General features: G+C 41.3%; 3 protein-coding genes across 7 annotated transcripts in view; 2 read left to right on the forward strand and 1 right to left on the reverse strand.

Moving 5' to 3' along the window:
- synpra (synaptoporin a) overlaps positions 1 to 13,391 on the forward strand; it is a 30,703-nt gene extending 17,312 nt beyond the window's left edge. Inside the window, exons 1-5 of one of the 2 annotated variants that reach the window (XM_076992194.1) lie at positions 1,905 to 2,142; positions 7,204 to 7,328; positions 9,955 to 10,153; positions 10,860 to 11,051; positions 11,195 to 13,391. In XM_076992194.1, the coding sequence (XP_076848309.1) occupies positions 2,119 to 2,142; positions 7,204 to 7,328; positions 9,955 to 10,153; positions 10,860 to 11,051; positions 11,195 to 11,452 (798 nt within the window). In that variant the 5' untranslated portion in view covers positions 1,905 to 2,118 and the 3' untranslated portion in view covers positions 11,453 to 13,391. Of the gene's footprint in view, positions 1 to 1,904; positions 2,143 to 7,203; positions 7,329 to 9,954; positions 10,154 to 10,859; positions 11,052 to 11,194 lie in introns of those variants that run through there. The other variant, XM_076992182.1, reaches the window with a different exon arrangement.
- A 4,473-nt stretch (positions 13,392 to 17,864) lies between these two features.
- Positions 17,865 to 21,731, reverse strand: thoc7 (THO complex 7). The gene is made up of 8 exons (XM_076992342.1): positions 21,422 to 21,731; positions 19,815 to 19,935; positions 19,343 to 19,470; positions 19,132 to 19,218; positions 18,941 to 18,998; positions 18,426 to 18,492; positions 18,245 to 18,314; positions 17,865 to 18,063 (listed from the first exon to the last, which is right to left on the reverse strand). The coding sequence occupies exons 1-8, from the start codon at positions 21,438 to 21,440 to the stop codon at positions 18,002 to 18,004; spliced, it is 612 nt and encodes a 203-aa protein (XP_076848457.1). The 5' UTR covers positions 21,441 to 21,731; the 3' UTR covers positions 17,865 to 18,001.
- Positions 21,732 to 21,786: 55 nt separating this feature from the next.
- The window catches only part of atxn7 (ataxin 7), a 30,136-nt gene continuing 26,934 nt past the window's right edge, over positions 21,787 to 24,988 (forward strand). For all 4 annotated transcript variants that reach the window (XM_076992208.1, XM_076992217.1, XM_076992224.1 and 1 more), the window contains exons 1-2: positions 21,787 to 21,957; positions 23,238 to 23,332. The gene's annotated coding sequence lies outside the window, so the exon portion shown is untranslated. The remainder of the gene's footprint in view (positions 21,958 to 23,237; positions 23,333 to 24,988) is intronic.

A 24,988-nucleotide genomic window follows, 5' to 3' on the forward strand; every position in this document is an offset into this window, starting at 1 on the left:
TGTGCAAATGCCTTATATTTTGTTTTAATCCTCCACCCAAACCTCTTCACTGCGACACATCCAGTCATCCACAGCCAGGATCCCTCATACACGAGCCGTCCAAGGTGTCCGTGGAGGTTGGAAACCTAGCATACCAAATGTCAGCAGCCCAGCTGGTCAGGGAATTCTGCACAATCTCTGCCCAATCGAGACCAATCCATAATAACCTCAGGTAGGCTTCCCGAGCTTTTCGTTAGTCCTATCACACAAACTGTTGACTGTGGGTGATTTCCTGATGTAAGACTGACTGTTATTCCCACATGTACAAAAAAGGCACTCCACACCTGGGATGTAAACTGTGGTCCTATCTGAAAGAATGTCATACAGCAGGCCAAATACTCTAAAGACCTGGAAAAATAGGGCTTCCGCAGTCTGACATGCACTGGGATAAATCTGACTCTCCATGAGAATCTACACACAATGGGCAAGATAATGAATCCCTGTAACTCAGGAAGATCAGTAACATGTAATCTATTGCCCTGTGTGGTGAGGGGCGTACTGGTTTCAGGAGGGGCAGGAGTTTGCTTGCTGGTAACATTTTAGGGGTCTTCCATTGTGAACAGGTGGAACAGGATGAAACAAGTCTGTGCGTTGCCTCTCAGAGTTTCCTACCAGTATTTACTAGAAATGAGTCTCTCTGGGGGCGTTTCTCCTGGACGTCCAGAAGTGAGAGCCCACGTGATTGCTCTGGAACATTGTGCTTACCAAGGGCACCGTGACTTGGTATGTCCATGTCTTCCAGGTTTTTCTCAATATTTTGATTCTGTTCAATCCAGTTTCAAGTTTAGTTCCTCATTAGCCAGCATTGTTTCGTTTATTTAAACCCTGTGTTTAGTGTTCTCAGTTGTCTGTCTTTCAAGTTGCGTGTCTTCCCATCATAAGTATTGTTTGGCTTGTTCAGTTATATTCATATTCGTTATTAAATATTTTGCTCCATCCTCACAATTACATTCTCTCTCATTAACCCTATGTGACACATATTTAGAAAAATGTATGATTTGGAGATTCCAAACACTGTATGTCAGTCATCTGCATGGTAGGTGAAGGATTATGTTAGCGACCAGAAAGGATGAGACACTTGCAGACGCTTGCAGAAAGAATTACAGACTTTACTGAAGAGTGTTCACATCCAAAATCGCACCCAAAAATGCACTAGAAAAGGCTTGATAGGCTTAGGAGTAAACTGTGGCAACATATAGTGTCCTTATATAGTCTTGTGCAACTAGATTTAGGTGAATGTGATTAAAAGTCCAGGGTGGATTGTGTGTTGGGAAGTGTAGACCTCAGGTGTCAAGCGAGTGGGCAACCTGACAGTATTATTGTTATTATTGTTGGTATCTTTGTTGTTGTTATAAACATTTCCTGAAAATAGTTGGCATTTATAGACTTTATATGGTAAAGCATTTTGTCACTGTTCAAGTATTAATGTACAGTATTTATCCATTTTAAAGTGAAGCGTGGACTGCATTGAGGAGTTATACAGCCTTTGGTACATTTCTACAGGGTTTATTTGCACCTGCTGACTTGCATGAGCTCATGTCACACTGGTGGTTTTGGTGGTGTAGTAAAAACTACAGTGATGAGGTTTGCTGAGTCTCCTCAGGACTGTGTAATATGACTGGGCTCATCTATTGTACAGTATTGCTTCTGCCATAAGGGAGCATGTCAAATATGTGAGGGTCTTCCTTCCTGTACTGGCTTTCTGTGTGAGTGTGTGAAAGAGAGAGAGAGAGAGAGAGAGAGAGAGAGAGAGAGAGAGAGAGAGAGAGAGAGAGGGACTGAAGCTGAGAGACTTCCCAACCCGTGTGCATGGTGAGGAGGGGGAGTGGGTACATAGTTACAGCCAGAGTGCTCGCTCTCTCTCTCTCTCTCTCTCCCTCTCTTTCTCTTTCTCTCCACGCCACTCTGTCTATCTTTATGTACACCTCGAGAGTAGGAGCAAGGGACAGAAACAGATACAGAGAGCTGAGAAATAAGAAGGACCAGGCTGGGCTTTTAAGAGGAGTCCTTCTTCCTGTAAATGACTTGGACCTCGGAGGGTGAGCTGCACTGAGAAGCTGGATACCTGTATGCATTTAAATGTGTATGGTCATATTTGCTCCGGTAAGTGGCAGATCAACAGTTTTCCAGGAAAACATATTTTAAGATGCGTGGGAGCTCAATCGTGTGTCTGTAAAAACGCACTTTCTTTTGCTGTGTTTCTCTTTTCCTGGGCTCTGTACGGAGGGGTGGGAGTGTGACTGTGTAGTTCCAGTAGGCGGATGTGTGTGTGGTGCACTCTCCTGACAATAGATCAGGTGAAATATTTCAACAGGTTGAAATAGCTCAGTCTCAAAGTCGCACTACACTACAGTTAGCTACATTAACACACGCATACTCTTATACCACCAGCTAAGCCATTAACAGTTCCAAATTCTTTCAGAGATGAAACCAGAGAATCATAGAGAGCCCCAAATGGCATTGACTATTAAATCTGTTGTAATTAGACCAGGAGCCGATCAGAGTGATCCAAGACCAGAGGTTACACTTTATAATTTTTTATTTGATCCCAAATGTTTGTCTTAGGGAAAGATAAAAAAACATTACAAATGTGCATTCTGTGTATTCTTATCCAGCAGACGCGACTCCAGGGTCAGGCTTTAAACACGTTGGCTTTCAGATTGGCGTTACAGCCCTGAGATAGCAAATGTAGTTGCTAGGTTTTGGGATTTCTTTTCTCTTTTTTTTACTTATTGTTTATTAGGGATCAAGTAATATTCACAATTTTACAGTCAGGGCTTATAAAGTTTACAAATGATTAAGCACTCATTTACATTGGCAATCACATACACTTCAGTTAGATTAGGAAAAAAAGAAAGAGAAAAAAACATTTTTTATATATCTCAAAGCATTATCAGCAGTGCTGGACTCCATTGGTTAACAAATGTCTACTTCTGTAGTCTCAGGCTATATGTTATTTTTCCATATAATGTACCACCCATATATGGTATATCCAGGAATCATATGTTGGGACAGTGGTTTTGAGCCAGTTTACAGTTATACCCTTAAATGCTGTTGCAAATCAAACCTGAAGAAGATAGATCTGGCTCATATTGTGAAAACCCTAGGGGAAAACTCCCAACAGTGACACCAATGTTTCTTTAGGAAAAGGAACACCAAAAATGACTGAAGGGCTTCGTAGATATCCTCCCAATACTTCTTCAGTTTTACACACAGACCTGAATGTATGGACAAAGTTTCCCCACATTCCCTCCAGCAATTACTAGATGAAGTTGAGCAGTAATCTTTGCAGTAATATGAGGCGTTCTAAAATTTCTAGCTATTAGCTTCCATTTAAATTCTCTCCAATTATTAGAACAAGTAGTTAAATGACAATCAGACCAAATATCTTTCAATTATTAGAACAAGTAGTTAAATGACAATCAGACCAAATATCTTTCAATTATTAGAACAAGTAGTTAAATGACAATCAGACCAAATATCTTTCAATTATTAGAACAAGTAGTTAAATGACAATCAGACCAAATATCTTTCAATTATTAGAACAAGTAGTTAAATGACAATCAGACCAAATATCTTTCAATTATTAGAACAAGTAGTTAAATGACAATCAGACCAAATATCTTTCAATTATTAGAACAAGTAGTTAAATGACAATCAGACCAAATATCTTTCAATTATTAGAACAAGTAGTTAAATGACAATCAGACCAAATATCTTTCAATTATTAGAACAAGTAGTTAAATGACAATCAGACCAAATATCTTTCAATTATTAGAACAAGTAGTTAAATGACAATCAGACCAAATATCTTTCCATTTTTCTATTGAGATCTCAGACTGTAGTTCTGCTTCCCACATATCTTAATATGCAGGCAGCTATGTGACTCCATTGATTTAAGAATTTGATATACATTTGTTAATACCTTACATGGTATGTCACCTATTTCAATTTTTAAAAATAACTGTTCTATTGGGGCTTGTGATTTTATTTTATTTGTCAAGATTATAAGTTTTATTTTAAAAGTGTAAATATCTGAAAATATCTGTTTTAGGAAGTTAAAATTCTTGTCTAAGTTGGACTTAAGAGTTTTCAATTTGAAGAGGTAATGTATATATACAAGACTTTTCTTTGACCAGTTCAGCCAACGTTTCTTAATAAAGCAGACTAATTTGAACTGGTCCTTTCTCTTATTTGGGTACTTTAAAAATAAAGGGGAAAGTCTGGTTCAATTCTAAGAAAGTGGAGCCTTTCGTTTGCCCTTTGAACCCTTTAGCTTCAACAGTTCTACAGTTTGTCTCTGTATGTCTATATGGCACTGGGAATGTTGGTGTTTGTGTGAATAAGCGAGTGATGCAGTCATCCTTCCTGTCCTCATTTTGCTGACTTGAATGGCGGTAGCCCCAGCTGACGGACCCTGTGTGTGTCTTTACAGTATTTAGCACTAAGTGGAATTTCATTGGAATTTCTCATTTTCTTCTTAGCCAATCAGATAAGTGGACAATCATGCAACATGTATATTCTGTGATGTTTTAATATGGTTGCTAGAACCAATCAGAGCTGCTCCTCTCCTGAAGGGAAGGTGAAACTGCTGATCACGGGAACATGATTGGGATCACGGGAACTGGATCATTATGAACGCTAAGTAGTACTCAGACCTATAGCTAACTAGTGCTTGGGCCCATTGGTAACTAGTGCTCAGGCCCATAGCTAACTAGCGCTCAGGCCCATAGCTAACTAGTGTTCAGACCCAAAGCTAACTAGTGTAGAGACACACAATTTTAGTGTGAGGTAATCAAAAGATGGGAAGTGTTCAGTCTCAGATTGTTTAATTAAATATAATCAGATTGACAACAATCTGATTATAACAACAATAACAATTATTTATAATAACAATAATAATGACAACAATAACAACAGATTGTTGTTGGGTAGAAAACCTAATGAAACAGGCTATCTTCTTAGACAAAACAAGAAAAACATGTTTGAATAACACACACAGACACCTGCATGAGGCAAGTGATTCTCATGTGCACACACACACACACACAAATGCGCGCGCACACACATACACACCTGTATGAGAAACAGATGTTTGAATGGCACACACTTGTATGAGACAAGGTTTTTGAATGTTATTTTCCTTCACTGCAACATAACGTAACATAACCCCCACAGACCCCAACGTTCAATTTACTTCAAAATGTATAATAAATACTTAGGAACCTCCAGAATTGTGCCAATATGCACTTATCTCTGATTTTTTCACATTTTCACTGTATTACTGCCAGCTCGATATGCATGGTACCTGGGCTGAGCTAACAGTACTAGCTCTCAGAAGGTGAGCACTCTCGGCGCATCGCTCTGATAATGTGTTCCAGGACAGTCACTGCAGGTCTGGCTGTGCTTATGCTCTCAGCTTATCGAAGCTAGCTCTCTCTCCAGAGCCCAGGGCTAAACGAAGGAAACAGAACAGAAGGTGGGAAAGCAACCCAAGGAGAGATTGATGTAAAACAGCAAGATATGGTCAAGGAAAGTAGAGGGATGCAGTGAGGAAGAAAGAATGAATGAGTAGAGGAGGAGGGTGAATGAGTAGATGAAGAGGATGAATGCGTAGAGGATGAGGGTAAATGAGTAAGGGAAGAGGGTGAATGAGGAGAGGAAGAGAGTGAATGAGTAGAGGAAGAGAGTGAATGTGTAGGGGAAGAGGGTGAATGAGTAGAGGAAGAGGGTGAATGCGTAGGGTAAGAGAGTGAATGTGTAGAGGATGAGGGGGAATGAGTAAGGGAAGAGGGTGAATAAGTAGAGGAAGAGGGTGAATGCGTAGGGCACCGTTTCTCAAAGTGTGGGGCGCGCCCCACTAGTGGGGTGCATCGGTATTGCAGGTGGGGCGCAAGCAATTGGAAGAAATGAACCTTTTTAAGCCTGTCGTTTTAATGCCTGTTCGTTTTGCATAAGCCCCGGATGCTTAAAATGTCTGCAGAACAGATTCGGCCCTTTAATAAATTTTTAATGAATACGTGCGCTACCCGTTCGTTGGGTTTGGAATTTCCCCTTCTTCTGAGGTGGGGAATGATAGAAAAAGTTTGAGAACCACTGGTGTAGGGTAAGAGAGTGAATGTGTAGATGATGAGGGTGAATGAGTAGGGGAAGAGGGTGAATGAGTAGAGGAAGAGGGTGAATGAGTAGGGGAAGAGGGTGAATGAGTAGGGGAAGAGGATGAATGAGTAGAGGAAGAGAGTGAATGTGTAGGGGAAGAGGGTGAATGAGTAGGGGAAGAGGGTGAATGAGTAGAGGAAGAGGGTGAATGAATAGAGGAAGAGGGTGAATGAATAGAGGAAGAGGGTGAATGAATAGAGGAAGAGGGTGAATGCGTAGAGGATGAGGGTGAATGTGTAGAGGAAGAGGGTAAATGAGTAGAGGAAGAGGGTGAATAAGTAGGGGAAGAGGGTGAATGAGTAGAGGAAGAGGGTGAATGTGTAGAGGAAGAGGGTGAATGAGTAGGGGAAGAGGGTGAATGAGTGGAGGTAGAGGGTAAATGAGTAGAGGAAGAGGGTGAATGAGTAGAGGAAGAGGGTGAATGCATAGGTAAGCTTTAACAAATCTTCAGATGTGGTATCACGCATTACAGGTTTTATTGTTTGAAATGAATTGTTGTTTGAGATGGTCAGACCACAGCTCATGAGACTGTAACCATAACTAAACATAACTGTATCGCTAACTCTTACCCTGACCATACTGAGAGAAACACACTGACTTGGCATGAGTGGGAATGGCCAAGTACAAACAGTCAAAGGGAGGCCAGTCTTATAGCTAATGGCCTTGACAGTGTTTAAAGCTTAACCTGACAATTAAATGATTTTCAACCATGCCAATTTAGTTTAGTGTTTATGTATTGGAGGGTAGGTGCCCCAACACTGGTTGGACTGCCATGCTCAGCCATGTTCTATTCCAAGTGAGATCTGAATGTCATGTGATGAATAATCATGGTAGAAATGCCATCTGTGTGATTTTCCTGAGGCTGATGCAAAACAGTAGAATACTAGAAATTATGAATTTGCTTGTGAAACCAACTTAAAGAATGTAAAGCCTGTAATGAATGTGTTAGGCAGTTGATTCATGTGCGGAGTGAACCAGCATGTGTTCTGGTGCGTGTCTTTCCAGCTTTTTGCCATCTTTGCCTTTGCGACATGTGGAGGCTACTCGGGGCAGCTGCGGGTTAGTGTGGACTGTGTCAACAAGACCGACAGCAATCTGAGCATCAGCATCAACTTCTCATACCCATTCAGGTAAGGTGGCAGTGCTCACACACACACACACACACACACACACACACACACACACACACACACACACACACACACACACACACAAACACACACACGCGCACACACACACGCACGAACATACACACACACACAGTCATGTGTCGCCTTTGGCTTGCTCACTGGGGGCTAGGACTCGGCACTTGTAAAGCTGCTTTGTGACAACAACTGTTGTAAAAAGCGCTATATAAATAAAATTTGATTGATTGATTGATTGACACACACGCACACATACACATGCTCACACACACACACACGTACACACACACGTGCGCACACACACACGCATGAACACACATACACACACACACACACACACACACACATTCACACGCACACACACACATGCACACACACGCACACACACACAACTTTCATTGCATTTGCCATACTGACCCTTTTCTCTCTGATCTCACACTTTCTTTCTCTCACCCCCTCCAATCTCTTACCCTTTCTCTCCATCTTTTTTCTTTCTCTCTCCCCTTACATCTCTCTACTGCTCTATATTTTGGATATTTAGGTATTTTGTGTATGCACTCCAAACATCTTCAGGCAGTTGTGGTAAATGTGGTAACTTGGTAACTGATGAATCTGAAGAGATTTCAAGGCTTGAAATATCCAAGAACATCTTTAAAGGATCAAGTTAGAAACACTTGTATAGCATGCATGTATCTGAATGAAAATAATTTTTCCTCTCATGGAAGTATAAGCTGTTAATCTGTCTTTCTATTCCAGTTGAACAGCACTGATTGTTGCAGAGATGGCCACGGAACGCTAACTGAACTAACTGAATGAAGGCGCATAATCTTTAGCCAAGGCTTACTGTCCCCTCACACTGACCTTATGATACATTCACACTGCCTTGTATTCTCTAACGTCAGTGTGCAGAGGACAATCGGATACTGTCCTGACTCAATAGCCAAACTCTTCATATATAAACTACTTAACGTCACTGTTTGCTAAATTTAAAGAGGTTTATTGTTTTAGAACAGCTACTGTTAAAAAATTCTGAACATGCATCTGGATTTGTGAGAGAAAAGCTTTAGAGGAATTTAATTGAAAGCCAGCTGTGTTGAGGTCAACATCTAGTCTAAATGGGAGTCCTGTGAAGGACCTTTGCAGTGGTATGAAAAGCAGACCTTATCTCCAGGAAGACATCTATTCAGCACAATAACACATGTCTTGACTTTCTCCCATTTTGGTGTCATCACAAAACACAGACACAGACCCAGTCCCAGAGATAATACAAGCAGAACATATACAAATAAGGCTCCAAACTTCCAAAATGGGTTAAAACAGTCCCCAGAGCAACTAACCTGTGATTGCTGAGATTTAACCTGAATCAGCATGGATGTACCAGGCTTGAGCAACTACAAAATAAATGCAATGTAAATGCATTGGGGTTAGTTCAGTTTTAATTGGGTTGGGGTTTACAAAAAGAGATGTTTAAGAATTAATATCAGCACACTCTTTGCATTCTTGGTTAGTGTCTGCAGAGGTTGTTCTTTGACATAATTCCTGCTTGTAAAAATGAAACATTTTCCATGTGTCCACAGTGAAGTGCATACACACACAAAGGCACAAGATATGTCAGGGTTCTTAGCTGGTGTAGGCTTTGAAGCAATCTCTTCAGATCTCTTCGCTTTCATAAGTGAGAATCTCCAACGTCACAGGCATATGAGCCAGAATGAGATGCCCCTGTGGGCCAAAATTACCCTCATGTCCACGAGCAACACCACTGTAGGGTAGACAGATGAGTTTGATGCTAGTTAAGGTTAGGGCTAAAGTTAGGGTCTCTATTCTTATCACAGCTTCCGGTTCTCAGGCACAAGCTGAATGCTTGTACCAGTCAGTATCAAGAGTCTAACCTGATGTCATCAATTTTCAATCATCTTCAATGAGTCATCACCAGTATCCTGTATGGACAAATACAGTAGGACGGATAGACTTAGCCTATATTTAAGCTTCATCTTCAGTCAGGGTCTCTGCAAGGAATGGTTTGCAAATTTAGGTGGATATTTGATGTGCAAAGCACAGTATACCTATACTATATACTATACCTCAGTACTAAACATAGCAGTTTCTTTTAGGAAAATGTTGATTTCTCCAATTACATATGGTCACCTGAAACGGGGAGACTATGTAAAGAAAGGGCTATAATTCTATTTGATTAAAGATGTACAGATGTAGATTTACTAAATAAATGCTCAAATTCTGCACCTTTGCCTCATAGTCATTGATTCGCATCAAAACAGCAGAGAATGTCTCTGTCACACTGTTTAGAGAATGCACTGCATTTCACTTAATCTGTTTGGGGTAAACACCAGTTGCAATTTTTTTCTTTTCTGTGCTTGTCAGTAATTGCTTTTTACTGATATATCACAACTCTGCCTTTTCCCTTTTCCTTCTATTGTTAATGAGATTTGATAGTCACTGGATATTTTCCTCCAAACCATCCTGTTATCTGTGTTTCCTGCTTACCACCGATGACCCTCTGACTCTGAGTTTTTGATCCTAGTCCCTCCTATGGACATCAGTGCTATAGTACCCAGACTTGAGCCCAGACTCACCCCTCACTCACCTGTCACAGGTTGAGGGAGGTGTTCTTTGATGTGCCTACATGTGAAGGCCAGAGGCAGGAGCGCCTTCACCTGGATGGAGATTTCTCGTCCTCCTCAGAGTTCTTTGTCACCATCGCAGTCCTAGCCTTCCTCTATTCACTGGTCGCTACCGTCGTCTACATCTTCTTTCAGAATGCATACCGTGAGAACAACCGTGGCCCTCTCATCGTAAGCAGCAAGTAGCTTTTTCTCACCGAATTCTGCATGTCAGATTCACCCATGTGGAGAAAAGACTAAGATATGAAGAATAGGCTTTTTTGTGTTGACCTCTGTTCAGGCTATCATAGTTTTTGACCTTTATTAATGGTATATGCAGCTAATATTTTATGTCTACTGCATAAAAATAAAAACAGGGCACTTAATATTTTAGGTTAGTATGTGGCTGGAGAAAATGTAAAAATTCTAACCCATTTGAAAATGACCTTTTTCATTTAGATGTTTACTTGAACAATAACCTCCCAAAATCCAAACAAGGAGACCCAAAGTGAATGTGATTCTGACAAACCTCAGGGTCCATCCATCTCTCTTTGCGCCGAGATCCTTCTCTTTTTTTATTAATTCAGTTACTATAACATGTACTGTCATTAGTTTATACATGTACAAGTAAAAATCACATGTACAAAATAATGATAAGGTGAATAATGAGCAGGTTCTACCAGCTGTCAGTCTATGATATTACAATGTAAAACAAAACATCTGACCTGCAACTGGGTCTTGACAAAAATAATTACAGACTACTGACAAGTTTGAAAGGTCAGCAATACCATCAATATAAAAGATAGAACTTGTAGTACAATGGACGACTGTGGTCAGGCAGCGAGCAAATGTCACTCGGACAAAATGCAGTTTTATGTCTCTGACCTTGTTTGTGTAGGACTTTGTGGTCACGGTGGTCTTCTCCTTCATGTGGCTGGTCAGTTCGTCTGCTTGGGCAAAAGGCCTCTCGGATGTAAAAGTGGCCACGGACCCAGACGTGGTCGTGTTGCTCATGTCTGCCTGCAAGGTCCAGACAACCAAATGCAGTTCAGTGTACAGGCCCATCTGGTCCAGCCTCAACACTTCTGTGGTATCAATTCGTTTTCTTTTCATCTTTATAAAAATATCTTTCAAATCTTTTTTTAAATTATCTTAAAAATAAGCACTAATAAGTGTTTATTTATGACAAAGTTTTTATATTCATTATGACTTTTGCTGTTGTTGGATTTCTAGGTGTTTGGCTACCTCAACTTTGTTCTCTGGGCAGGTAACATCTGGTTTGTGTTTAAAGAGACTGGATGGCACAAGGGACGTACAACACGTTACCCAACACTCACTCAAGAAAAACAGGCCACTGCCTTCAAGCAGCAGTCCTACCACCAGGGCAACTTTGATCAACAAGCAGGAGGCTTCATTGGTACAGGAGACCTTAGCCAATCAGAGTACAGCCAGGTTGGAACTTACACCTCCAGTGGTCCCACCTCCTACTGAATAAACACCACAGTCTCTTCCAGTCACATGACCTAATAACATAAGCCAATCATTTTAAGGGCAAAGATCAAACTGCTCTATGCCTCAGGAGAGCTGGTAATGTGTACTTCTGCAATCAAAATTTTATTCTATTTAATCTTCAACTTCAAGTTTCAGGTGTTGTGTTGTCTAGCTGCATGCTGTTGAAGTTATTCATGTACCTGTTTGTGAGGTTTAAATTAGGGTTGTCCCGATCCGATATTTGGATTGGATCGGCCGCCGATATTAGCAAAAAATGCGTATCGGTATCGGATCGGCAGACACGAGAAAATGCCGATCCAGACTCCCGATCCAGTTTTTTTTTTAAGTCCGGGTTTTCCAGCGCACCCATTTAGATAATCCATTCCAGTTTTTGCTAGTGAGAGTAAAATCCGGTCCGCATTTTCCAGCACACCTTCAGCACACGAGCATAGTTTCTGCCCCAATTTAGCTCCGTGGCATCTCGGACCGCCGTGTAAATTTGAAGTTATCGGTCAGTTGTGTGGGATTATTTTACCTTAAAGGATGACAAAGACGAAGAGGTAGAGTGCAACATATGCCACAGTAAAGTCAAGCGTTGTGGTAAAGCTGTAAGAACTTTTAATACCACCAATCTAATCAAGCATTTAGCGAAATACCACCATAAACAACATGACGAGTTTCTAATGAAAACCGAAGACAAGAAGAAAGGTCCTACACAACTAACACTGGCAGAAACGTTTGAATTGAAGGGAGTGTATAGATGGGGATGGAGCAGCAAAGTGTGGAGTAGAAGGCATTTTGCTTTTAATTAGTTTACGATATGTGCACGGATTTTTTTTTAGCTTTGGTTTACACTTGTTCAAGAGCACTGATGGATGTTAATGTTAATAATAGACTATTTTCCACTCAGGTTGTGTGTTTTTTTTTTAATATAATTTACAATATTATTTGCACTTGTGGCTTTTTAATCCTTGGTTTACTGATGCTATTTCTGTTTGTTATTTAATATTTTGTCTATTTTGAGTTTATTAATTGCTAAATAAACAGGTCAGTTTCTCCTTACCAACCATTGTGTATTATTCAAACACACCTAATTCAGCTGGCTACTTGTTATCAAGAGTAAAACGCTTTTCAACATGAGTTTGACAACAAAGTAAGTTGGCTAAATAACTTTAAACTTTAATACATGCTCGGATAGGCCGGTATCGGTATCGGCCGATATCGGTATCGGATCGGAAGTGCAAATAAATATCGGTATCGGATCGGAAGTTCAAAAAGCTGGATCGGGACATCCCTAGTTTAAATATACACAAATTGGTCAAAAATGTATTGTTTTGTGTATTATATAATTGATATTTATTTAAGCATTTGTACATTGAAAATTAAATACATGTATTTAATAGTGTTATAAGAACGTTTTTCACCCCAATTCAGTAAGGTGTGTTTTGGCACTGAGGTAACTGATACTTTCTGTGTGCTGGGGGAAAAACGAGATGTTTTAGAGTCATGTTTTAAATCATACATTATAGCATGCATGAGAGTTCTGTTCATACTGAGCTGTACGGTGTGGCATGCATTCGTATTACATCTGTTTGGGCAATAGTATGTCATCCTGACTTGTCAACCTTGACCTCTGACCTTCTGCCAGACTCTCTCTGCTCCTTGACTCAATGTGCTCTTTGTTCTTTTGTCTTATTCCAACACATCACTGTCATTGCTGTTTTTTGTTATCAATGTCAAAAAGAAAAAAGAATCTCTATTAGCATGCTTACGAATAGAATAAATACAGAGTGTGATGTTTGGAAAAGTTAGTTTAAATAATGACAAGTGTGCTTGCTCTTTTGTCTGACAGATTCTAATGTGAAAGAGTTTTGTTCATGTATTTGCCAGTGGTCACTTTGCTCATTTTGAGTGAATCCAATAAAGACCCTGTATGTGACCTGATAGAGTCAGGAATGCATCTTTACTTTGTTTGAGCACTAAAAAGTATAAAATTCTTAATGTAGCACTATAAATACAGTTTTTTTTACCTTGAATTAAATTGATTTAAAAGCATTTCATCATATGTAATTATCAGTTTTCTCTGTATTAGAGACATATCTCTATATGTATATCTATATATCTCTGTATCTATCTGTATCTCTCAATATTTCTACTATATATATCTTTGTATATCTCTCTGTATATCTGTACCCTCACACCTGCAATAAGTACAAAGACAAAATATTGCACCTCCCCAGCGAAAGTCAACACCAGCACCCCACACAAATATTAGACCCCAGACAGGTATCACACCTGAAACATATATAAGACCTTAGACAGGTATCAGACCTCGGACAGATATCAGATCTAGGACATGAATCAGACCCCAGACAGGTATCAGACCCCAGACAGGTATCAAACCCCAGACAGGTATCAGACCCCAGACAGGTATCAGGCCACAGACAGGTCTTCACTCTGGCATTATGTGAAGTTTTTTCTTGTTCACGTTGTTCATGTATTTGCTCATGTCAGTTGGCGTGGGGTCTGATAATCTTTGTACTGGAATACAGCTCCAGACTCTCCACAGTCACAGACATAAGGCCACACACAGTGTGACCAACAGTACTAAGTTTTAGTACCAGTTTAGTACAACTGAACAAGTCTAAGTGGTTTAAGAACAACACTAAAAGCATATTAGAATCTATCATTTATCCTTATCTTCCTCCTGTAGCCAGCCTGAGATGGGCCTGGTATTTAATGTTCCTGTGTCACTAAACAGTCAGTGTTACAACTTCAGTATGCACCACTGCCTCTGTTACTCAAGTCAGCTGTATGTTTTAAACCGTGGCTATAATAATAGGATCAAAGCTCTGCATGTGCTTAACATCCCCCATTGTTTTGTTTGCATCCTAGTGAATCACAGTTCAGGTGATGGATCAGATGTGTGTGGACAGTGTGGCCTTGTATGGCCTCATGGCCTTGAGTGTGGTCCACTCTGGTCCAACTCTGCATGCAGAAGGCCTGAAGTCCCTGAGACGGCAGGCCGACCCAACTCTGTCCAGCTCATCTCGTTGTTGTTACTATAGTAACGTGGGTGTGGGAGAGGGAGAGCTGTCACAGCAGGCTGCATGGGCCCTCTGTCTCTCTCTCAGAGATGGAGAGCAAGAGTGAAAAATAAAGCGAGTGGATCTACAATGGTTCTGACCTCCAGACAAATTCATGTGGACGTGCCTGAGGGCCCGAGTCCGGGTGATGGCTGCCCCCCCAGATCAAGACTCCTGCAGGCATGTGTCTGGGTGACGGCTGCCCCCCCAGATCAAGACTCCTGCAGGCATGTGTCGCGGCTTCACCCATCACAGCCTTCAGTCGCTCCTCTTTCATGTGTAATAGGTGATGTGGTTCCTAAATGCTTATTGTACTATTTCTCTGTCTAGCTGTGAAGCGGTCAGCACTGTCGTTGCTGCTCAGGAATGTCCACCTGTCATTGCTCGAGGTAGCGGAGAAGACAACGATCTCTGCTGACAGAGGAGGAGGACGTGTAGTCTGAGAGCGCTGCAGCCTGGCGGACATGTTTGCTGTTGCTGCTCTTCGGGCTTCTTTGTTTGGCTAGTTTTTCCCACCTTGTGACATTCTTCGCCCGCTTGGCCTGTTGTCACGGGAAGTCTTGACATTACGACATTAAATCCGAACGCAAGTCTAGGAGAACGTGGAACAAGGCAGCTCTTTTGGAAAAGGTTTGTTTTTAGACTTGGAGAGACAAACTGCTCTGTGTCTACCTACTGAGCCTGTGAGTCATGGGAGCAGTGTGTCCCCTTCTGTGCAACCCTGAGAGGTGCTCTCTGTCTCCCAGTGGAACAGCGAAGATTTGGAGGTACTCATCAGTTTAAAACAGGGAGCTAATTAGAAACAGCATGGCTGACTGCTGGGCCTATATTTGGTTATTCATGGGACGTGAGCTGCGAACACTGTGTGAATTCTCATGTTCCTTGTAGCATTTAAGTCCACAGTCTTTCTGCCGTAATAAGATGGCAGCAGGCGGATAAGCTGTAGCTGTCACTGTGGCCAATTTAAGGCAGGCACGGTGCTGTTGTCTACAGTAATGTTGTGTGATTCACACTGTGTCACAGGCAGCTGCAGTTGTGACAAACATCAACTCTTTGATCTTATTTATGAGTGTTTTATTATTGTTTATTTGTTTTTCTACAGCCAGAGGAGGTCAAAGCTATATTTACATTTCTGGGAACACCTGTCTACAAGTTTAAAAAGGGAATTACAATACAGAAGGCAACACATTTCTAGTGAGAGATTATTTGAATTACTTGTTAAAATATGCTTTCAAAGAATCATTATTCTAAAGGAGTTAGACTGTCTGTCTGTGACTGGTCTGTGTTACTCAAATGAGTACCATATCAAATTTTGTGAAATTCTGATGATTTCAAGGGGATTCACAATTTTTCATCTGTATGGTGAGGTCAGAGGACAAAAGACCTCCATGATGAGATCACTCCAGCTGCATCACGTTCAGGGTGTGATCAGATCACTCCAGCTGCCTCATGTTCAGGGTGTGATCAGATCACTCCAGCTGCCTCATGCTCAGGGTGTGATCAGATCACTCCAGCTGCCTCATGCTCAGGGTGTGATCAGATCACTCCAGCTGCCTCATGCTCAGGGTGTGATCAGATCACTCCAGCTGCCTCATGCTCAGGGTGTGATCAGATCACTCCAGCTGCCTCATGTTCAGGGTGTGATCAGATCACTCCAGCTGCATCGTGTTCAGTGTCATTTAACTACGGAGACTTTGAATGGCCAAAGAAAGACTCTCACTCTGAGTCACTTCCTGCAAAAACACTTTAATACAACAACCAATAACAAATGTTCTCTTTTAAGTCTCTGTCCTTCCAAGGTTTCTTCCTAATCCCCAACTATGGAGTTTTTCCTTGCCACTGTCAGCCCTGACTTGCTCACTGGGGGTTTGGATCCATGAGTTTGTGAAACTGCTTTGCAACATGTGTTGTAAAAAGCATTATATAAACCAAATTGACTGACTTTATGTAGACATATTTGCTAAAGTGTGCCTAGTATCTTAACTCCTCTTCCAAATGTCCGACAACTGATAACCTGAATAAGCCTGGGTGTGAGAGGACATCAAAAGTACATATGACCTAAAGAATCTCATGGTACACTCAATATAGGGGGAGATTCTCACATACGTTTTAAAAATTGATAACGGAGATACTCCCTAACCCCCACCCTCCGGGGCTTTTGAATCTCCATGTTGGAATGCTCACATACACACTCTGACCGCAGGGCCGTTGCTCATCCATAACTCTGCAGGTCCAGATGGCCGGGACAGTAAAGGCATGAGGCTGAAATACTACTGACGCAGATCCTGGCTTCCACGCAGCTAAGAGACTCCATGCAAAAATACAGATCCGTTTCAGTCATGGCCGTCCAGGGAGAGCAAAGGCCAAACTGAGGCAGAGAACTGGCATGTGAAGCAGACCTCTCATACGTTGTCCCAGGTTCTAAAATCAGCTTTACAAAAGTGATGGGTCCCATCAAAGCAGATTCAGTAGAAACTGCTGTAAAAACCCATGCTGCTTCACACAAACCTTGTCCTTCTGAACTGCGTGAATGTGTAATATCAAATGTTCACATTCGTAGGCTTGCCTTGTCTAAAAAGAAAATGTACTTCAGAGAAACAAATTGTCAGTTCCGATAAGAAAATCATTTGGTGAGCACTCTCATGGTTCTTCCAAGTAGAGCATCTGAATTTAGATGTCAAACTGTACATCTACTAGCACTGGGAAAGGTCCCGTCATATCCGATCTGCACTACCGGCAGCCACAGGATCCGTTAGGACTGTGGACTAGCGGCATCCCCCACCCGGCCTGTCCCTCCACACACACAGCTCAGTGAGGGATGGGCCTGCCTTGTTCTTTAGTGCCGTGCTGGTATAACCTATGTGATGTGTGAATGAGGATAGTGTACACCGGGTTCATAACATGCATTTCATTATCTTTGCATATCCTTAAGAAATGCAACAGGTGAAGGCTATAGATTTTGGTTCTGTGGCTTAACCAGTTAAGGGCGGTGAACAGCAGCTTAGGTTTCAGACTGTGAGCAATCCTCCCTCACCCCCAAGCATACACAGGCCTATGACCAGGTTTTTCTAAAAGAAAAACATGTAGCATAGCTGTCAGAATGCTTACTTTATCACACAAGAGCGCTCTTCTAAAAATGCCCTCACAAAAGATTTTGTCCAGAAAATATTTGACAGATGCAGACATATTCGGAGCCTCAGTACAGAGTACAACAGTGAGCTGTAGTGCAAGACAGCAGTGCCATCTATTGCTTCTGAAGTACAGTACACACTGCCACCATGTGGTGAGGTCATAGCTTGAGTTAAGCAATGCAATAAACCAAAGAATTACTAAAACATGACTTTTATTTCCACATATGTAAACAATTATTAAAATACAGAATCGCAAAGATGCAATGTTTTTCGGGCTCATGGAAACACCACAACAGACAAAGAAAAAACCCCACAGAACCTTTAATGAGAGACTAGTCTCCATTTTCCATTGGGCTCTCTTGACTTGCATCATCGTTTTCCAACTTTTCATCATCTGCCAAACAAGAAAACAAATTCAGATGACTGAAAAACAAACAATACATGAAAGACATGAAATCATTTCATGAAAACTATTCTTGTAAACAATTTTACACATCAGATAAGGTTACAAGCAGGTCACATCAAATCACTCTTAGGCTGACTCATGTGGCAGGAATGAGAACATGTTGGCTTACTCTCCAAGGTCTGCTGAAGCTCCTGGATGGTGCTTAGGAGCACGTGGAACTGTTTCTTGCGCAGCTCCAGCTAAAAGAAAAAAAAAAAAAAAAAGTGTGAGAACAGGCCATGTCTTAAGGGTGTGTGTGTGTGTGTGTGTGTGTGTGTGTGTGTGTGTGTGTGTCAGGATGGGGGCACTACCTTGTCTTCAACATTCTCCTTGATTTGAGACATCTGCTGCAGTTCTTTGTCCAGTGCTCGGAGCTGCCTGTGATAACAGAGAGTAGTCAGACCAGTCACAACAACAAGAGGACTGCGGTACCCACACACAAGAGAGGACTGCGGTCCCCACACACAAGAGAGGACTGCGGTCCCCACACACAAGAGAGGACTGCGGTCCCCACACACAAGAGAGGACTGCGGTCCCCACACACAAGAGAGGACTGCGGTACCCACACACAAGAGAGGACTGCGGTACCCACACACAAGAGAGGACTGCGGTACCCACACACAAGAGAGGACTGCGGTACCCACACACAAGAGAGGACTGCGGTCCCCACACACAAGAGAGGACTGCGGTACCCACACACAGCCAAATATTTTCACATGGTTCAGAGAACACACAACCTGACCGGCATGCAACCGATGGAGGCTGTGCAGTTTTGGTTTTAATATCTCTTAAAATTTTTGTTGAACAAAATGAAACTTGTACTTACTTCATTGTTTCATGCCTGTCCGGGTGTTGCTGGATTACCTTTGCAAGTGCATCATATTCTAAAATCAAGACAATTAGACAAAGAATATACATTGAATTATGAATCTAACTGTAATTTTGTTAGAAATACTGGTCATTTTAAGAAGTGCCAGTGTCCATTTAGCCAGATTCTGCTGTCTGGAGCCACCAGACCTTGTCGGTTCTTCCGTATCCTCTTGGCCCTCTGGATCTCTTTCTTGCACTCTGCTATTTTCTCGTGTGCAGCTGATATGCTTTGCTCTGCATGAAAGGAAAAGACGCGCCATGTTGACGTATTACCAACACATGCACACGTCTCAAAGTCATGGCAAAGACACCCAGCAATGCTGAGGAAACATTCAAAAGAAACGTTGGTTCACCTTACCTATGTCTGTGTAAATTTTTTCATAGTTTTCCATTTCTTTCAGGTTCATGTCGTGCACCAGCAAAGTCTTCCCCATAGAGAATTCGCACTGTGCCAGACTGCCCAACATCCTCTGGTACTGGGTGAAGCTGAAAGAAGGCACTATCTGTGAGCACAGGCTCATAACATTTATATATACAGAAAAAAAAAGGCTGAGGATTCTGTGATGACTTTTGGAAGTCTACTGCTGAAAAATGTGTCATCTGTGTTTGAATAGTGTTAAAACGTGTTCCAAGTGTGGATGTGTTTTCTGAGTATGCGGTTGTTACCGGCACTTATTTTGGTACAATAAAATTCATTTCCCCATATGAAAAGCTAAAATCGAATCATTTATAGGATGTCATAGTGCTCTAGGTACTTTCACATTAGGTTTACAGCTAGCTGGCTTAGAAAGATGCATCATAAAGCCAATGTCTCCCAGATGGGAAATTACCCTTCATCTGGAGTCACACTAGAGTGACACCACTTGGTGAAGCTCTTCAGGAGCAGGTTAATACGCCGGTCGTCTCCAGCTCCATCGCCATCGATAAGGAGACGTTTCCGTATGACCTCATCTGGAGAGGAACATCCATGGTATCTTATTATTAAATCAATGCTTCATATACAAGTTCATATACAAAAAAAGTTAATACCAAAGCACTTAATTCTTTACAGGGTTTCAGTTCAGCTAAGCCAATCTGCATGTTACTCAGCCTGCATGACAATAATATTTATAAAAGGAAAACTAAATGGAAACTACAGCTACTCTTGAAGGGTGACCTATAAGAGAGCATTCAAGTACGAGTAGTACCAAGTACTGATACGTATTATTAGTAGGCATACAGTCACTCGGCCTTGCAAAAACGCTCCAAATCTGTCAGCTTCTGAGGGCATCTCTGGGACAGAGCCCTCTTCAGGTCATCCCAGATATAAAAACGCATCCCACACATCTTCAACTGAATTTAGACTTTGACTCTGCCCGGTCCATTACAAAACGTAGATCTCTTGATGTGAGAGAGTCCTCTGGGTAATGGTCGTCTTGAAAGATGAAGTTTCTCTTCAGCATTTAGCAGATGCCCTTTTAGTGTTTGGAACTTTTGGATCCTGTCTGTCATTGCTGTGTTCCATGGTCTATCGAATACCTTGTAAATGGTTTTGCACCCCTCGCCTGACTGATACCTTACAAGGAGAGGCATAGAGGCCCAATGAGAGGGTTCACACTCATGCAACCACATAATTTGTTAATATTCTTGTTACAGAATTCTGCGCTTGTGTCACATTAAAAGACAGAAATTACTTTGAAGTAACTTATCATCTTGGTCTGATTTTTACATTACGTTAACCTGCCATTTAAAAATTGTTGTGCATGTTTTTAAATATGTAATTATTATTATTCAGACTTAGAAGCTGTAGTATTAATCAACCAAAGACGAGTTGGCAGTTTCCAGAAACAAGCATTAATAGAAGAGTACAAGAGTTAAATCTGTTATATCTGGCATCAATGTGACGGCATATCAACAAGGCTCTGATCTCGCTCACGACCGACATTTTGTAATTTATAAATATCTTCAAATTTTGTAATCACAATTATATGTCTGAATTCAGAGGTTTACCTTCATTAGCTAGTGAAACAGTTGCCCGGCTAGTCGTTATGCTACGTTGTCTTGCTTTTGTGACCTTAGCAAGCCCACCTGGGGTTAGCAAGCTAGCTATTATGCCTGCGCTTTAGTACCCTACTAGAAGATAAGATTAAATTAACCAACGTATTCACATAATTTAAGAAATTAAAGAATACAGAGGAGACTGGAGTAAGACGCGTTAACTAGCCACAGTGTTTCAGACCATTTAGTGCGTTTACTTCGTTACCGAGCTAGCTAAATTCTATTACCTTCCCTTATCGCCTAGCTAGAAATATTTCAGTTTTTAGTGACCCAGCACCCACTTCTTCACTTAATTCGTACAGACTGGAACAGCTTTTGTTGTGATTTACCTAAACACGATGAACTGATAATTGGAATAAATAAAAAAAACTTAAATAATCGTTAGCGACAAAAATCTTACCATCAGTTATAGTGCCCATCCGTCCCACTGCAGCTAGCTGCTCTACGCGCTGTGAAGTTTCGGCAAAACTTTATTGCGTCTCTCGCGTGAGAACAACAGAGAGCCAGAACGGCGCCCCGCCTCCACATCTGACCACGCTGGCCGGGCGAGGGAAGATCACACAAGATCCACCTGTTTCATTTGCTACCGAATGTATCGTGATTCCTTCTCCTTATTGCGAGACTTGAACACGTTATTTCTGTGTCTCATAAGCATGAATGAAAAAACGAGATCGATTCCAATTCGGTGAAAGTAAGAGGCAGTGTGCGATGACAGGCAGGCCGGCAGCGACGCGCATGCGTGCTGGGGGAGTGACGCTCCTGTCCCAGAATGCTGCCTGGTAAACAGACATGGACGCACCTGGCGAAGACCTCCACAGTCACTGAACACTGCTCTCGCTCTCTTCTTTTAATCCATCTTGTTTTTCAGTCTACTCTATAGTGTATATATTGATTCGGTTTGGAGCCTTTCTCTGATCTCTTGGGTTCAGGACGTAGGTAAGGCAACACAGATGACAACGATATTAGGCGCTAATGGCTGTTCTGCAAGATAGTCAGTTTCATGCTACCAGGCTAACGTTATGGCACAAATAGCTTCAGTAGCACAGTTAGCAAGGAAGCTAACTTGCCACCGCACCCCCCCCCCCCCGAATGTCAGTAACATTTTATTAAGGTGACGTAATTTTTCGCTAAGTTTCATTTGTGCCCTTAGCGCTTTGACATATCTGTCACGTTTAGTCGTGTGATTAGTTTAGTCCTACTTTGTTTATATTCTGTTTCTGTTTTGCCATTTTTGGTTTCACTCTTTAAGTGCACTTGTTCATTTGAGAGTGTTCTGGAACTTGAAAACCATTGACCCATCATCATCAGGCTGAAGATACTGTTCATTTTTTAGTGTCATATAATTTATTAGAGCCTTTATAAGTATTTGATACAAATCTTGCATATCATAGCTAACTTTCACACAGGATGTTTTCATGTTTAGACTTTTTATACACTGATAATTATGCTGTTGTTTATATTTTTTATCAAGCTGCTTATTATACCAAATTTAATTTCAAGCATTTTTACAGTGACTTTTAACTGAAGAGAACAACTTTTTATACTTCATCCTCTCCTAAAAATGTATTCATGGTAGGATATTAATGACGGAAAACATGACATTAAAACAATTGCTGGATAAAACTTTGCTGCCACAAAAAAAGGGTTGCACTAGCATCTCAGCTCTTACCATTAGCACAGTTCACACAAAATGTCGTTTTTACTCTGGGACATAACCTTAACCTACAACACATAGGATAGCTATATGATTCTTTTACATTTTAAATTCATAACTTTTTCCTCTATGTTTTGTAATTGTTTCACTTTATATTTTATATTTAATTGTGAATTTATGTTTCACAATTACCATGTAGACATTTAGTCACTCAAAAAAATGTTGTTGGTATTCAGCTCATTACCCGACTGAAGCATGAAACGCTGTAAAAGGCCAGAGAGTTCAGAGCTTCTGTTTGTCTGGGCGACAGATCAGCACCCTGGCACACATGGGGTTCTCGGGCTGTTAACCAGGGACAGTGCTTATTGGGTTACCCTAGCGACGGGTTGCCCCCTAGGAAGCTCATCTACCAGTTACTGCAGACCTGAAAGAGTGGCCTCGTGCCAAGGAGAGTCTCCCACAGACAGACGTGTGGCTAACTTCCTAAATGGTGACTACTGCATGCAGGCTATGAAAACAAAACCATCGTCTTTCTCCCTCCGCTTGTGCTGCCTGCTGGCAGGTCCTGCCGTCGGCGTGCTGGGCCGACCCGAATCACCGCCGCTGATGACGATCTGCTGACTGCGCAGCTGAATTCCGGTTTTCACTTTTGACCAGGTATGAGATCTTCAGCGCACTTCACTCAAGTTCCGGGGATTTTAACACCAGCATTTTGGACACCAGAACTACTACTATCAGAACTACTGAGTAATCACAGGAAAAGGAAACTGGTAGCAACACTATGCACGAGGCAGCTGCAAAATATACAGATATTTATTTTTCAGGTTTTATACAGTATAATTGGAAATATTACTAGACACATGATAAAAAATGTAAAAGTCTATTTTATCAAGGAACAGTTGTGCATGACATCGAACTGAATGAAAGTATATCTATCCAGCTTTATCTGGACCACTTTTAATTCATTGAACAAAGTTTTTTGTTTTACATATATTTTCAATAATACATTATTGATGCCCTGCACACAGGTGTAATGATGAATACTGAAGTACAATTTTTCCTCTGCCTTATTATGAGAGTGTTCATGAAATCTGATCTTGTCTTCACAGTTGTCATTTGTTCATGTTCAGGTTTCAGTATGGAGTACCAGCATCTTCATTACTTAGTTTTCCATTTTTACTTTTTTATATACATAGATCACATAGTTGAACACTGATCAAGTTACACTTAAAGTCATCCTGACCGACGCTTCAGCGAGTTGTAAATCTGCAAATAGATTTGATATTTAATTGCATTTAAGCCCTTGTCCTACTCTGTTTAGTGAATTGAATCCTTTACTTCCTGTAATAGCTCTCTGGGGAAAATCACTGCAGATGTAGTTCAGGTGCTTTTTTCTGCAATTCCCAAATGGGGCTTTAATAGATGAGGGAGACTGGCAGAGATCAGCAGTGCATATTTCTCTGACTGATGCATGGGGCTAGATGGCCAGCCAGCTCTTCATCATCATCATCACACTTGCTGTTATACTGAAGCTGTTGGCACTGCAGCCTTCTACTTTATTGCTGATACTTAAATCACTGTAAAAAGTTTTTTTTAATGAAGGATTTCCTCCCATTGCATTTAAGACAATGTTCTTTTGCATGATGTGAGAAAGAGCACTGACCTAACACCAGCTTCTGGTTTTCCTCACAGCTGTATTCATTAGACCATCAAATACAAAAACAGATCTTGGATCAGTATTGTATAGTGTAATGAGTCACATTTAAGTAGCTCTATTCTGTCTTGCACATGAGCTTTGATAATGTAACTGTGATGGCTCTTACATGATGAAATGGGTGATGCAGCCATTCTTTAGTAACCGGTCTCCACTTTTTTAGCACACAGATTATGTACAGTCACGTAGTCCTTTACGAACTACGGTCTCGCAGGTTCACAGTTTGGCACTGCACATTTTCTTTTGTTCTAAAACAGCTAATTCAACTTGCTAGTAGCGGTAGTATTATCACAGGAAGTGTGCAGTGCTGCCCACTTCTAGCACTGTGACACTGGCATGGGAGCTCAGGGATAGAGCTTTAATCTGCATAAAGCAGCAGCTACGATAATGAATGTATTATTATACTAGTAGGAATATATTCAAATAGAAGAGAAGTGCTTTAGTAAACTAGCTTAACCCGCATCTGAAGACATGATGCATAGGAGAACATCACACACCACTCACTTCCACATTTACACTGCAGATATGCTACTGTTATCATGCCACTTCATTGCAAGTCCTATGTTGTCTTTGTGGTCAGTTTTACACACAACCACACC

This window comes from Brachyhypopomus gauderio, chromosome 1 (assembly GCF_052324685.1).
Source record: "Brachyhypopomus gauderio isolate BG-103 chromosome 1, BGAUD_0.2, whole genome shotgun sequence".
Classification (NCBI taxonomy): domain Eukaryota; kingdom Metazoa; phylum Chordata; class Actinopteri; order Gymnotiformes; family Hypopomidae; genus Brachyhypopomus; species Brachyhypopomus gauderio.

What these genes read in the sequence shown, in the direction of transcription:
- thoc7 (XM_076992342.1), bottom strand. An exon ending in GATACGGAAGAACCGACAAG is followed by an intron (nt 18,999 to 19,131) that starts GTCTGGTGGCTC and finishes TCTTGATTTTAG; the next exon opens with AATATGATGCACTTGCAAAG. An exon ending in GACAGGCATGAAACAATGAA is followed by an intron (nt 18,493 to 18,940) that starts GTAAGTACAAGT and finishes CTGTTATCACAG; the next exon opens with GCAGCTCCGAGCACTGGACA.